The 14,649-nt window shown below is 30.3% G+C and overlaps 1 protein-coding gene and 1 long non-coding RNA gene across 3 annotated transcripts; one reads left to right on the forward strand and one right to left on the reverse strand.

Annotated features, from left to right (window-relative positions):
* The first annotated feature begins 428 nt into the window (after positions 1–428).
* Positions 429–13,503, forward strand: LOC105115422 (uncharacterized). Its single transcript, XR_840340.1, has 3 exons — positions 429–553; positions 9,433–9,437; positions 13,492–13,503. It is a non-coding gene; the product is annotated as an uncharacterized LOC105115422 (long non-coding RNA).
* LOC105115421 (protein FEZ-like) lies at positions 6,467–8,932 on the reverse strand. 2 transcript variants are annotated; one of them, XM_011012301.1, is made up of 3 exons: positions 8,243–8,932; positions 7,522–7,823; positions 6,467–7,397 (listed from the first exon to the last, which is right to left on the reverse strand). In XM_011012301.1, exons 1-3 carry the CDS (start codon positions 8,421–8,423, stop codon positions 6,681–6,683), a joined length of 1,200 nt encoding a protein of 399 aa, XP_011010603.1. In that variant the 5' UTR covers positions 8,424–8,932; the 3' UTR covers positions 6,467–6,680. The 2 variants fall into 2 exon arrangements, with proteins under 2 accessions (XP_011010603.1, XP_011010602.1); XM_011012300.1 differs by having other exon boundaries at positions 7,522–7,826.
* Positions 13,504–14,649: the final 1,146 nt, after the last annotated feature.

Below are 14,649 nucleotides of genomic sequence, written 5' to 3' on the forward strand. Positions count from 1 at the left end.
ACTACTATAATTATTAAATACGGACCAACTTAATAAATTAATCTAAGATCCGGTTGATTTAGTAACTGTACCAATTCAAACTTATTAAAAGATCATTCATTGCAACGACCCGCATAAGGCCTAAGTAACTCTCTATGGTAAATTTGAGATCTTATCTCTGTATGGATCTTCTTGCCGCCTCCAGCCCCTTTAGGCGTGACAAGCCTCACAATTTTCGTTGCTGGGGAACAAGACCAGACGATTTGAGATCTAACTTCAAAAGACAACAACAATGGTTGTTAAATACCTTCGTATATTTTTAGTATCATACATAGTAGTCTTGGTAGATGAAGCAGCATGGCTTCAGAAAGGCTTCTCAAAGGACCATAAAAAAAACACTCATAACCCTTTATGAAGGCATATATATGAAACTGTAGAGACATGGCCTGGAGCTCACTGCTCTTGCATCCAAGCCCAGAACTAAGTGTTGATGATAATTAAAAGAAAGTGATTGAAGATAGAAAAGGCAAGTAATATCATGGCCAACCTGGAACAGCAAATCCAACCATAAAAAATAGATTACGCGTGGCAATAAAAAAAAGCAGCGGTTGCGAATAGTGAAGTATGAAGGATAAAGATTAAAAATGAATCAAGAATAATAAGAGCAGAAATAAACATGAAGGACAGTAGCACAAGCATCCGAGAAAGCAACTTGCATTTGGATGAGGATGACCAATTGCTGATGAGAGGCATAAGGATGACCAATCGCAGATGCAGGGTGGTGGAGGGGGTGGAGGTGGTGGGATTGGGTTGCGAATAATGGTTTTTTTAATGAAACGGGAGCGTCTTCCGGGGGCTTTTTTTTGTAAGTGCGGATATTTTTCCATAGTCATCTTTTTTATATTTTTTTAAGTTGAGTATTAGTATTTTTTAAAGTTTAATATATAAATATTAAAAAATATTTTATTTATAATATATATAGCCAATATTTATATGATTTTTTTATAAAACATTAAAATTTTAAATATATATTTTTAAAATTTTTCAAGTTGACTTGAGTTGATAAGTCTTTGCTAGGTCAACATCTAAGCCGGGTTTGATAACTATGCAAACTAACGATGCAAAAATCCTAGTTAATGTTTTTGTATAATTATTTATATTTTTTATAAAAAATATTTAAACTACTCTTAAAGAATCCTAAACAGAAATTTAAAAAAAAAATTATAACTTTTTTTATTTTTATAAAAAAAATATTTAAACTAACATTAATGTATTTTAAATAGAAATTCTAAATAATTTTTTTATAATAATTTTTTTATTTTTATAAAATAATAATTAAACTAACATTGAAGTATTCTAAACAAAAATTTTAATTAATTATTTTTTATTTTTTTTATAAAAAAAATATTTAAATTATCCTTAAAATATCCTAAATAATTTAAACTACACTAATGTTGGACATGTATTGTAGTATCTTTATGGGCTCGAGCACACATCTTGAACCCAACTCATTTGAACCAAACACTCTTTTAGGATCTTTTAAGGACTTTAGGTCTTTTAGTAGTTTTTCAGGACCCCTACATGAGTTTTATAATATTTTATATTGATTCAATATATATTATTTTAAATGGAATACAAATCAAGATACTATATTAATTTGTAGGAGTGAAATTATTTTTCAGTCCCTCCTTTTCATAAAATAACAAGATTCATAGATTATACATATCTGATAAATTCATCAAGTTCAAAGTTCATAATCTCTTCATTTTTAATATTTTTAGCACATATATTTTAAGAGTTTATCTTTTTAAATTATCATTATATTTTCTCTTTTTATAAAAATATTTACTTAAACATTCAAAAATTTCAATATCCTTTTTAAGTTTTTTTTACAAGTTATATATAATCTTTATTCTTAAACTACTTAGATTTTTTAAACATCATCTTAATTCAAAATAACTCCAAACTTTAGTTAGTTTATTAAAATGCTTCTTAAAAAAAAAAAATGCTTTTGATGATGTATTGACTTTCATTTGGTCGACCAAATTGACATGCTCTAGTTGCTATGATCTATTTACTTTCTTTATCAAAATAGGGATACGAGACGCCATCTAACAAAGCCATGATCATTTTGTTAGGTACATGCTCTGCTCTGGTTGTTATGGCTAACAATCTAATGCCATTACTCTGATGTGTATTCAGTTTCCAGGTTACCCAAAACAAAAAAAAAAAAACACCTTGAAAGTTAAAACTATGACAGAACAATGTTGGGACCGAAAAAAGAGAGAAGGTCCTGAGTGACCTCCGTGGGTCACGATGCTACCTTGTCGCGTTGCAACAATGCTTGATGTTGCAAGTGAGGTTCTGGCTTAGTGGTAGAAGAGGTTTGTCCTCTTTCTCTGTACCTGAGTTCGAATCTCACCATGCATATTTATCACCCCCGTGGTGCCTTACTTGCTCACTGGGCTTGCAGGATATTCAGTGGGCCGTGTAGATTAGTGGTGGTGCGTGTAAACTGACCCGAACACCCCACGTAAATCAAAAAAAAAAAATACTTGATGTTTTTTGGAGCCGACAACGTTGAGTCACAGCCAACCATGCTTATTAAATCCGACCTCATTTGTCAATTTAAAACCCCACCATTTTAGAAACTAGATTCATTTTAAATCGATTTGAATCTTAAAAGTAAAATTTAGCTAACTTGACTCGATAAAAGTCGAAAGAAATCTAAATGGGTCACTTCTAAAGATTTTTTTTATATATAATATTTTATTTAAAAGAATTTAAATGGTATTGATTTAGAGTCTACACCATAAATCCATGATCCGAGCTTTTGACCGGATCAAATGAATCTGGATTTAATAAATATGGCTACGAGGAGGGTAGGTATACGTTTCTGATACGGTTTGGAGTGTTGTAATCTCTTTTCTTTTCTTGCATTGTAAGGCCATAATAAGTTGTTCAAAACATGTGCTTCTCATAGTTCTACTTTTATAGGTTTATTGACTTGATCATGGGTATTCTACATTCTCTGTTCTCTGACCTTGTATATGGGGACACTGGTGGCTGGCTATGGTAAAAGGAAACTACAAGGGGAGTTGTAAGCTAGCACGATCGTTTAGTAAGCCTCGCTCCACCATTCCAGTCTCCCCCCTGGTTCTCACCTCCTGATGCCATATAATACTCGTATCATTCTAATGGGTTGAATATTACACGACATTTCTTTTTTTTTTAAAAAAAAAAAAAATGTTTTCCATGAGGGATAAAAAACCCATACTTCAAAAGATCGTGGGTCAACCAAGTTTTTTTTTTTTTGGATTACTTATTCATCTTTATATTTTTGGCTTTTCTTAGCTTCATTATCTTCAAGATTGTTGGTCTCTAATTTCTTCTCTCTATTGCAAAGATCCCACCTTTTGATTTTGTTAAGAGTAGATGATTGCTGTTATAAATTGTAATAGCTTGAGGGATTGAATTCCCATTTATGAATCTTGATTTGATGGAATTTTTATTAGAAATAGCCTTTGGTACAAGAGTGAGAGTGAAAGACTGAATGGATGAGAAATCAACATGGCTCTTTTTGAGAATTGTCCAGCTTGCAAAATTTAAAAAACTCATAATATTTTGATAAAAATGCTTAAATTAGTTGCATGAGTTGGCACGGAGTAATAAAAAAATAAAATAAAGCATAAAAAGTGTTGCATATATATATATATATATATATATATATATATATATATGATATAATGACAATTATTTTTCAGGATTAGATTTTGAATGGAAAAATAACAAGGAATTCTTTCTTTTTTTTTAGTTTAAATGTTTGGAATCTTTACGTTATATTTTGGTCACTAAAAATCTTAACTGATTTACATAATATATGGATAAAAAAACTAATTATATATGGAGAAGATAATATCACTCTTAATACATTCACTCTAAAGTAAATTATATTGTTGATTCTTCTAGTTATTACTAAAATTCTATCGTGTTTTTCTAATAGTAAATTTATTTATTGATTAAAACAAATTCACCTTAGTAAGGTGAACCATAATTTTATGAGTTAATTTTAGACATTCTAAAACTAAAATATTTTTTTGTGTATATTTTATACTTTTATTTCCCTTGATACTAGAAAAGTTGAAATACATCTTATATATAAATTTATAATTCTTAAATATTAAAAGTAAATAAAAGGGGAGAGAGAAGGGGTCATTATAGGTTAATCTTCCATATAAGTTCATAAAACATGATATAAAAAATAAAAAAATTGATTTTTTTAAGAATCACTAAAATTTAAGCGAAATTAGAATGAATTTTACAAACTTGTTATAAAATTTATATAGACAAAACTATTTCTTTGAATTTTCTTGTTTTTGAAATATACAATATTGTGTAAACAAGTATTTTTCCTCTTGTCTTTCATTTTTATGAAAAAAAAAGCACAAAATTTTTTTCTTAGTACTTGGCCATATATTACAAGTGACATTCAAAATCTAAACAACATACATTCATTAAAAAGAAATGATACACTAATATACCATGAAATTGAACCCATCAATGTATCATTCAAAGCATATACAGTCCATGGAAATTACCCCACTATCAAAATTAGAGTCCAAACCAAGCTAAATGGAATAAATCAAACCATTAACCCATGCTGAAATCCAAGTCTGCATAAACCCAAGATGCTAGCCCATTACAAACACACACCTTGTTAAAGAAAAGGCTTCTGAAGAATCAGCCCAGGAAGCTTAGACCAAACAAAACAACCATACTTGGACTTAAAGGCCTAAGAAAAACCAAACCCAGCTGGAAAACAGAGTACAGCCTAGCCCATGCGGGAAAAAACCTTCCTTCAGATTAATTTTGATGAAATAGTTTGCTCTTGCTGAGTAGATTAACTTTACATATTTTTGTTCAGAACTCTTCATAATTGAAACAGATAGCGGATCAAATGAGAAACGAAGGAAAGAATGTCCTTGTGAACGTGCCGGAATTTATAATGCTCATGTTGCTATATCCACTGTGTCTTAAGGTTTTTTAAGAGGTAAGTTTCTGCTGTATCTCAAGGTTTTTGACAAGCTGGAAGCATTTACAAGTTTTAGAGTGCATTTGTTTACGTAGTTACGGATACATTTTAATTAAAATATAGTTTATAATTATTTAATTAAAAAAAATTATTGTGTTTTGATCTCATATAATTTTTATATTTAAAACATGATTAATAAAAAGTAAGAAAATCCTGTTTTTTATGCAGTGTTCATGTTAATTACACTGTTTAGTGAACAGTGTAATTAACATGAACAGTGTATATTGGTACACTGTTCAGTTTATAGTATAATTTATTTGCACTGTTCATACAATTTTTTTTTAGTATTAATTTTATTAATATTTTAAAAAAACTAGTTTAGAATGAATTAAATTTATTTACACTGTTATGTGAATAATATTTTTTTAAAAAAAACACTAGTATAGAATAAATTAAATTCATTCGCACTATAATATCAATTTTATACCTAATAATATTTTATTTAATTTTATTACATGCTCAAAAAATTATAAAAACTGTAGTTCTTATCGGATGAATTTTGTATGTATTGGAATTATAAATAGTTTAATGAAATAATAAAAAATATTTTATATAAAGTATTATTTATTTCATGATATAATAGGAGTAATTAATTTTACAATATTTAAATTTAAAACCATCAATATTAATATATATTTTTAAAAATTATTTTATAACCTCAATTTCAAAAGTATTTTTAATTAAATATATTAAACTACTTTTTTTAACCTCAATTTCAACCACAATTTTAATTAAACATTTATTTTTTCAAACTAACCTCAACTAAAAATATTTTTTATAAAATATTTTTTTTCAAATCACAACTACAACAGCTATTACTATACCAAACATATTTTTAATAGACCATATTTCTATGAACTTCCATGAAACATCTCGCAGATCAAACTAACTAGGACTCCATGGAAGGTTGCAGAGGCTTTCTCATGTTCATCTGGAGATATTGTTCATTTTCATCGCCTTAAAGTGGTGCATACCTTGTTAGATGAAATTTATTTCATAGTTTTGGTTCAATGTGATATAGTTTTTAGCTTTTTATCCATACAAAATTAAAATTAAATTATGTTGTCTTTTTGTATTTTCAACTCGTAAATTAATAAAAAAGAGTCTTATTATATTAGTTTTGACCCCTCTAGGAAATCATCCTAGCTCTGCTGCTGATCACGATGCTGTCATAAATGCGTTGTGGACCGAATTGATTTTCAACTTCGAGTTTTGACGGAATTTTCTGTCACAATTTTTATTTCCTCAGCATCCTTTAAAGATCATATCCTTAATGTACAGGTGCAAATTACGTACAATAATGTTGTCCATGACAGCATTGTGATACAGTTCTCTGCTAAGCAAAAGCAAGGGGATGGAGGTGATCGGAGGGAAAGAGAAACAAGAACAAGGGAATGAATATAAATTAAGAGAAATTTATTAGCCTACAAGTGTATGCTTGGAAAATATGGAAACTACTGTACAGTGAACAAGATGCATTTCTGAGGCTAGTTTGCTCCTGCTAAAACATCATTCAAGCCAGAATATATATTTTTTTGGAAGCTATTTTAGATAAATTCAAATGCTAGACCTAAATCCCACGATTAATTCTTCTGTGTATTAATAGGATTTAAGTATGGCATTTGTTTGTGGAATAAGTGGTGGACATCTCACTGGGGCAGGATGGTGAATCCCATGGCAGGTTAGACTTCCATGCATCAGGCAGGTTTGAAGGCAAGCTGAAGGGGAATCCGATGGACCGGAAAGTCCCCATAAGGTTATTATCTTGAATTGAACTTGGATTCTTTCTCAAGCCTGTCTCATCTCCTGTGCCTATATCACCTTGCATTTCTTGGAGCAAATTGATCGAGAATCCATTGAACTGCTGTTGTGAACCTTCATATTCTGTGCTCTCGGAAGCTTTACCAGCTTCACCCATCAATGCAGGATTCAATAGCATGGAAGGAGCATCATCTGTAGACTTGATGGGACCCGAATTCTCGAGGGGTGAAAACAAGAAGTTGTTGGGAAGATCACCGTTTGATACGGGGAATATATATGATGTGTGGACTAAAGGATTAATAGGCCTGTAAGAGGGGATGTCTAAAACAGGGAGACCAGCAGGAGGGGCCTGCTGGAAGTCATTATTGGAGCCTAAATGGAAATTTGATCCTATTTCAGTTGTGCATGACATGTTCTCTGAACTGAACTGAGTGCAGTGTGCCCCTTGGGCGAAAAAATCAGAAGCTGTAGTCTCTGGTAATACTGGAGAGACCCAAGAGTGAGAAAGAGCTCTTTGTGCCATGGAATTGGTTTTCTTGAATATCCTACAAATAGCCCATGCATCCTACAATCATGTATAAGAAAATTAACACTCATCATATCATAAACATTTTTCTTTTATCATCGAGATGAAAATGAACATATAGATGGAATTAAGTACAGTACTGAAGGATGCATAGAGTCATTACGTTTGGAGGAAGGCTTTTGTCTAGGAGCTTCTTTGGTGGTGGTGGCTCAGCAAGAGAAGGAAGCCGGAATTCGTGCATCATCCAGTCAGTTTTCATTCCTTTAGCAGCTCGACCTCTGTAGAACACCAGGGACTTCTTCAAGCCTATGCACCTGGTGCCATCAGAGGAGTAAATAGGACGGTCTGTTCCAGTCGCCTTCCAAAACCCAGCTCCAGTAACTCTATTTGGCCTTGCACTGTTCCTGTACTTACGGTCCCTTGGGCAGTAAAAGTACCACTCTTTCTCTCCCGTAGTCGCCAGCTCTTCTTGTGGGATAAGGATAAAAAGAAAGTACTCAATAAAGTTTATAGACTTAAGAATGAACTATATATATGATAAGCTTTGCGTAAGCATTAATGTAACAGTAATATTTTCTCAACTTTGAAAGTGGTGATCATGATGTTGAAATTTTGTATGCTTCCTAGTGTTTTTAACAAAAGAATCTTCCAAACAAGAGGAAAGTTCAAATGAAAGTACCTTTACTAACTTAATATCCGTTCTTTCTCAAGGAAACTTCAAGGAAATTTCTTATCTTGATATATATAGATATAAGTTAAGCATGCAGGCTCTAATCTCTATTTTCTTGTCTTTTGTACATGCATGCCAGGTCTAACTCAACTCTGAAATCTGTTAGCAATGAAAGAAGACGGAGAAAACTAAAAAGAAAGATGGAGTTTCATACTTGGAAGATCCCAAGGATCATATTTATAAATATCAACTTGCTTGATAAGCTCAATAGGAAGAGATCGCTGCTGTATCTTTCTTTTGAGGTAGAACCCAACAAGCTCTTCATCAGTTGGATGAAACCGAAAACCAGGCAACATCACATCATCGATCTTATCTACATCATTCTTCTCTTCCATCTCCCTCCTCTTCTTTATCTCTAAAACTTTCGCTTGAAGTACGCTAAGTTTAGAGAGAGTTGAAGAAGAGAAATAAGTTGTAGCACTGGAATAATCTAAATATGAAGTGAACCTGGCTAGAAGAAGTAGGTTTTATCGTATTCCTAAATCTTGAAATCGAGGTGGGGTTTCTTGTAGCACAAGAAGCTGTTGGAGAAACTAAACCAAACCAAGAAGTGATAACCACAAAAACTAATAATTGTAACAGTACAGGAGGAGCTAGCTCAAGCTGTGAGGAGCATCAGAGTTATGAGTAAAGAGAGGAGCACTTAAATCAAAACCAAATTCTATATGCTTCCTGAGAGGGGTTCTGATTCCGAAGCTTAGGCCACCATTTCAGGATGACTGCAACGGAGAGTGTGTTTATGCGAAAATCACGATGACTTTGTAAGAAATATTTGAGCTCAGCTAATTATATAATAAGCTCACACAGTAAGACTGCTACAACCCGAGTCAAGGAAATTGTGGTTTTGAATGGAACTGACTCATGACTTGCCCTCTCCTAAATCCAATTTATGGATCTCAAGAGACTACAGAAACAGCAGCATTTTGAGGCTTGAAAACCAAGCTGTTTTCACACTTCTTGGTTAAAAAAATAGATAATAATAAGAAGAACAATAGAAATTCCCTTTAATCTTCAACAAATCAAAAGACAAAATGACAAACCAAGCGTCCAATGTGTCATGCTATTTTATTTCACTCGTAAAATAATCATAGCTTGAATTGTTTCCCCCCCTTAAACTATAAGGAGAGGTTCTGGATGGATCAATTTCCAACATTACAAAAAAGTTCAAATTTATATTCAATTCATTCTATGAGATTCTCTGCAAATTCCCCTGATAAAAAATATATCTATTTTAGCATCCCTTGGATCAGAGAAATTCCCTTCCCATTCTCTTAGGCCTTCCATTCCATTCTCTCTGCCACATTTGAACAGGTGATAATATTGTAGTTTTGTGTTATTATCTACAATGGGTTCCCTGGACCACCCTTAACCTAATCGAAAAAAATCAGTAAATAAAATAGTTCCACACTTCTACTGGCCGTTCCATGGCCAAGAGTATCCTCATTAAACATGCATATTGGATCTATTAAACTAAGAAAGGCTCTGAAGCAACGGCTCAGAACAAAGAAAATTAAAGAGCATATTGCAAGTTAACTTTCATTCATGTTCACAGCTAGAAAAGCAGTAGAAAGATCTCTACCATATTTGGTTGAATAATAATTAATTTTCTTTGGAGCTCATTAATTACAAAAAGTCAAGTTTACAATACTTGGGACATACAATACTGTGATCTTAGCAGCATCCATTCTACAGAGCTCAACTAACGCTTCCAGAGAACACCTGGAAATTTTTGAGATGTCACCCAATGATAGTACCAGTAGAACGTAGGGCTAGCCAGCAACAGTGCTGCTTCGAGACAAATGTTTTGAAAACTGCGACGGATCGAGCTAGCCAAAGCCAGGTAAATTCAAGGGGGGCTGTTCACCAAACAGTAAGAAATAAGCAGCTCAACCACTTGCTGGTATGACTAGCGATGCCATGACATAATGATTTTTTGCAATGTCAAGAAGCTCATGGCAGCATAGAATTAAGCGGATACTTGCTCTCGGATATATCTTACGAAAATATTTATCAGATGCATTAAATGGGTTTTACTCAATAAAAATCCGTTCATACTATATGGAAAATGATCTTCTTTCATCACAACGAGAGAAGAAATCGAAAACTTTCTGTTCTAATATATTGATTCTGATGCTCGACACCGAGATCACAACAGAACGCAAAAGTCAATCTTGCACCTTGATTTCATGAACATTGAAACATGAAATTTGAGGATGGCAATTTTTATTTATTTATTTACAGTTTCTCGGGCAAAAGCTAGCTACCAGCTTTTACCACAATATTTTCGAAATTCAAGTTGTGACCCACCAACGTATTAATTATCGCTGACTTCATATTATTAATTTTATTTAGAGATCTCAGTAGTACTTTCTCATTACAACTTCTGAGAACAAAAAAAGTATATCTCAGCACAGTTTTACAAACGGGGCCACGATGAACTAGACACATTGAAGCCTCTCTTACGCTAGACATTAGTCATGGGAACCGTTGTTTCAAGCAAAGTAGTGTTAATTAGTTATGAACCCTAAAACTAATTAAGAAAAATGTGCACAGAACAAGAATAGGGTGCCAAGAAATCAGTGTTTCTCTGCTTGAGTTTGCTCAATATTGCTACTATATGTTTCCAAGACAGAATTAAACTCGATATAAATATGAAGATCATAATGGTCAATGGCCAATTGGGAAGTCCAAAATGAGTGAAACTCAATTCCCAAAAACATAGCCCTCGTTTAAAACCCTTTTTGTCTTGTTCTTGGCCTCAATTTTGTAACCCATGCGTGCAACCCCTGTTGAAAAAAAGGGTTGAACTCTTGTAATCGAAGCTTCCACTTCTCTTTTTGTGTGAACATTAAGTCATTAAACCTCTCTTAAGCTTAATCATGTTCCCAATGTAGAAAGTCCACGTTAAAGTTTAAACCTATCAGATGGCCGGCAAATTTTCAAACCACATTCTTAAACCCTAAATTCTACCGTTTGATTTGATTATGCCAAGCTATGTATTTCATGTTTCTTGTCTAAAGCAGCCGGCCATTCCTATACCCAACATGTTCGTACGCAAAAATTTTCTCCACGTGATCTTATCATGTGTCATGAAATTAAGAATTGATTTAAATTAGTAATTTTAATTCTAGTTCTCAACCTCATTTTCAAATTATCCTGGTAACTGGAGATCCGATTTAATATATATTTTTTAATTTTATTTCTAAAGCATTTTCACGGTGTCAAGAAAAAATCATGATATTGTATTGACATGCTAGATTTTGCAAAAGTAAAAAGAAAATGTTGGCTTTGTAGTTTGTGAAAAAATAAAAAATAAGGGGATTGAAATTTAAAGTTAGGCAAAAATAAAGGTTTTTGTTTTTTTTATTGTTTATTTAGTTCCATTTCTAGGAAAATTGCATCTAGATTTTTTCCAAATTTTCTTTTAGTCATTTTAGTTTTACAGTTATACATTTTGATTCAAAATTTAATTTGTTTTGAGAGATGAGATATATTTAGAAAGAATTAAAAAAAAAAAGAAAAAAAGTTATCGATTTACCACATAGCTATAACAAAATTGATTTCATGTAGTCAACAAGTTTTATATGAAGAAAAGAGTTTAATTAAAGTATTTTTTTATTTTTTATCTTGTCAGAAAAAAAGTAAAAATATTGAGGTTAAAAAAGATTTTTTTTTTCTAGGTTTGATTTTGTTTTTGTGTAAATTTAGAAGCATTTTGAATTTATTATTTATTTTATAGATATAAGAGTGCTTATTTAATGTTTTAAACGAAAATATATTATAAAATATTTTTTTTAAATACAAAAAACTTGAGTCCAAAATATTGACCGTATTTTTAATGGTTGAAAAATAGGTACTCATTATCTATTTTTTTTTTTAAAAAAAAGAGCTTGTCCTCGCATTTAACAAAGGATTAAAAAAAAGAAAGAAGGAAAGGACGAGATGCGTGGCCTTGGCCTTATAAGCCCTCGTGTGTGGCTTTTCTTTTAAATGAGTCGAACGTGCTGGTTCACCCTACTTTAGATGTTTGGTCTCTTTTGCCCTTTAATTTTTTTCTCTTCAATTTAAATTAAAAGGCATTAAAATGGATTAACTAAAAATAGATTTGGGATATTATTCTATGAAATGCCATTCAATTTTTACTTTGATAATGTAAAAGAACTTCATCTTGAAATAACTATTTGTTTTCAGTCAAACTAGGTTTTTAAATTTTTTAGTTGAAATTTATTTAGATAAATTAATTAAAAATGTATTTAGTATATTATTTGATAAAGTGTACTTCAATTTCTACTTTGTTATATTTAACAATATCTAAGGTATTTCTCTAGAAGTGATGAGCTTTTTTCTCTTTTATGCAACTCTTTATAATTTTTTATTCTTAATTTTTTTAGATTATATTCAATTGTTTTTCTTTACTTGTTTATTTTTGTTATCATATAATTAAATAATTAATTTAATTAAAAAACCATTTATTAAGCTTAATCGGATTGAAGACTTGTATAGAAAGTTTAATGAGTCAATTCAAATAAATATAAAACACTTCTTCTCAAAATTAAATAACCAACTTATTAATTTTTTTAAAGTCAAATCAAGTTTTGAATATAACAATTAAGTTTTGATTGGACTTATTAAATCAAACAAGTTATTCTAACATAATTTAATTTAAAACTTATATCATGTATGGACCATCATAAGATCAAGCGACAATTAATAAGAAAAAAAGCAGTTATGCTAACAAATTATTTTTTTAATTGATTATTAATTTTTAGTTTTTTTAAGAAAAATAAACATATAATTAAATAAATAATTTAAATAACATAACTTGGAATAAGGTCGTGTTTTTTATATGTATATATCACTTAGTTTTTTAATTTAATCTTTTATTATTATTAATAAATTTTTTAGTATTTATTGATGCATATAATTATTAATTAAATTTATTAAGCGAACGCATCAAATCTCAGTTCACATTTGAAAATCGCTTTAATAAAACCTTCACAACAATTACATATTCTTTTTTTTTGCCCCTCGAAGACGAATTTCTAATCCTGCCCGCAGGGGAGTGTGGATACCAAGACTAATACTTAGCTATATCACAATAATTCTTGTCGGTAGAAAATTAAAAAAAGGAGTCATGAACTAGCTGTATTGCCGTGAATCTTACAAAATCTTACTATTTTAAGCTACTTTTAAATTTATCATATGCAAGCACACTCTTGTGTGTGTGTGTATATATATATTTTAAAATAAAAGATGAAATTAAAAATTAATAAATTTTTTATAAAATAATAAAAAAATTAGAAATCAAAAGAAAGGACTAACCTGAAAAAAATAAGATATGTCAAATTGAAATTGATAAATAAAAATAAAAAAATATAAATTTTTTTTTTATAAAAGATTAAGAACAAAAATTTAAAATCAAAGGAATAAGAACTTAAGTTAAAATATCAACAATAAAAATGATTGATATATAATTTTTTGGAAAGAGAAAAAAAAATAAAAAAAATAAAAATTCTTTTAGTGACAAACTACTTTACTATTGTTAACATAGATTGCACCATGAAAGAGAGGATATAACACTGCTTCTAATAATATGGTAGAAAAGAAATTTTGACCACTAGTAAGCCCTTTATGCGCCTCCCAAATCATCAAATAACTCTCATACGCAAGGGCGTAACATACACCAATAATGTTTTTAATTTAATTAATAATTAATTTATGCTAGAAGATCAAAATGTTTTCAATAAAAAAAAAATAGAGATCAAAATATTTTTAAATTAAAAACATGATTAATTTTTTTTATTCCAATGATAAACTTATCATTTTACCATATTTAAAAAATGAAAAGGCATTAAAATTTTTGTTTACTAGTTTAAAAGCACATATAATACAAAACCCGGTTCATGGTTATGCTTTGCCATCGCTAGGTATCCATTAGGACACTGCATTTACACAAAATGTGGACAGGTGTTGTACCTTTGGCGCCAAGGGACAATTGAAGTGTTTTTTTATGTAAAATCTATTATGCGTTATAACATAAAATCATAAAACCTTCCAAGTATCAATTTCAAAGAATGTCATGTAATCATTTTATTAAATTTTAGTTAATCTATAAGAGACCGTGTGAATTTTAAAGTTTTATTTGATTATCTATTTTTTAATATTAAAATAATTTTTTAAAATTTAATTAGAGTTGATCATCATGAATTGAATATTAAACATATTATATATAGTTTAGTTTGGTAGGTAGTGTTTGTGAAGTGTTGTAGTTATTATTTTTTAAAGTATTTTTTATCTATAAAAGATTGAAGAATAATAATAAATAATGTTTTAAGGTTATACATAGACCAAATGTATTGATTAATTTCTCTTTTTTGTTGTCAAATCATTGATGAATATAGAATAAATATAGATGTGAACATTCTATTATTAAAATGATTATTTCTTTCGCTTTTTTTATACTAATCTTTTTTATTTAATTAAAAGAGATTTGGTTAAACAAACAAAACAATTAACGAAGTATACTAAAGCACAAGCAACGGAGCCTGTTCGCTGGCAAAC

This window comes from Populus euphratica, unplaced genomic scaffold (genome assembly GCF_000495115.2).
Source record: "Populus euphratica unplaced genomic scaffold, PopEup_1.0 scaffold698.1, whole genome shotgun sequence".
Lineage (NCBI taxonomy): Eukaryota > Viridiplantae > Streptophyta > Magnoliopsida > Malpighiales > Salicaceae > Populus > Populus euphratica.

What these genes read in the sequence shown, in the direction of transcription:
- LOC105115421 (XM_011012300.1), bottom strand. Translation starts at nt 8,423, where the DNA reads ATGGAAGAGAAGAATGATGTAGATAAGATCGATGATGTGATGTTGCCT. An exon ending in TGATCCTTGGGATCTTCCAA is followed by an intron (nt 7,827 to 8,242) that starts GTATGAAACTCC and finishes TTATCCCACAAG; the next exon opens with AAGAGCTGGCGACTACGGGA. An exon ending in ACAAAAGCCTTCCTCCAAAC is followed by an intron (nt 7,398 to 7,521) that starts GTAATGACTCTA and finishes ACATGATTGTAG; the next exon opens with GATGCATGGGCTATTTGTAG.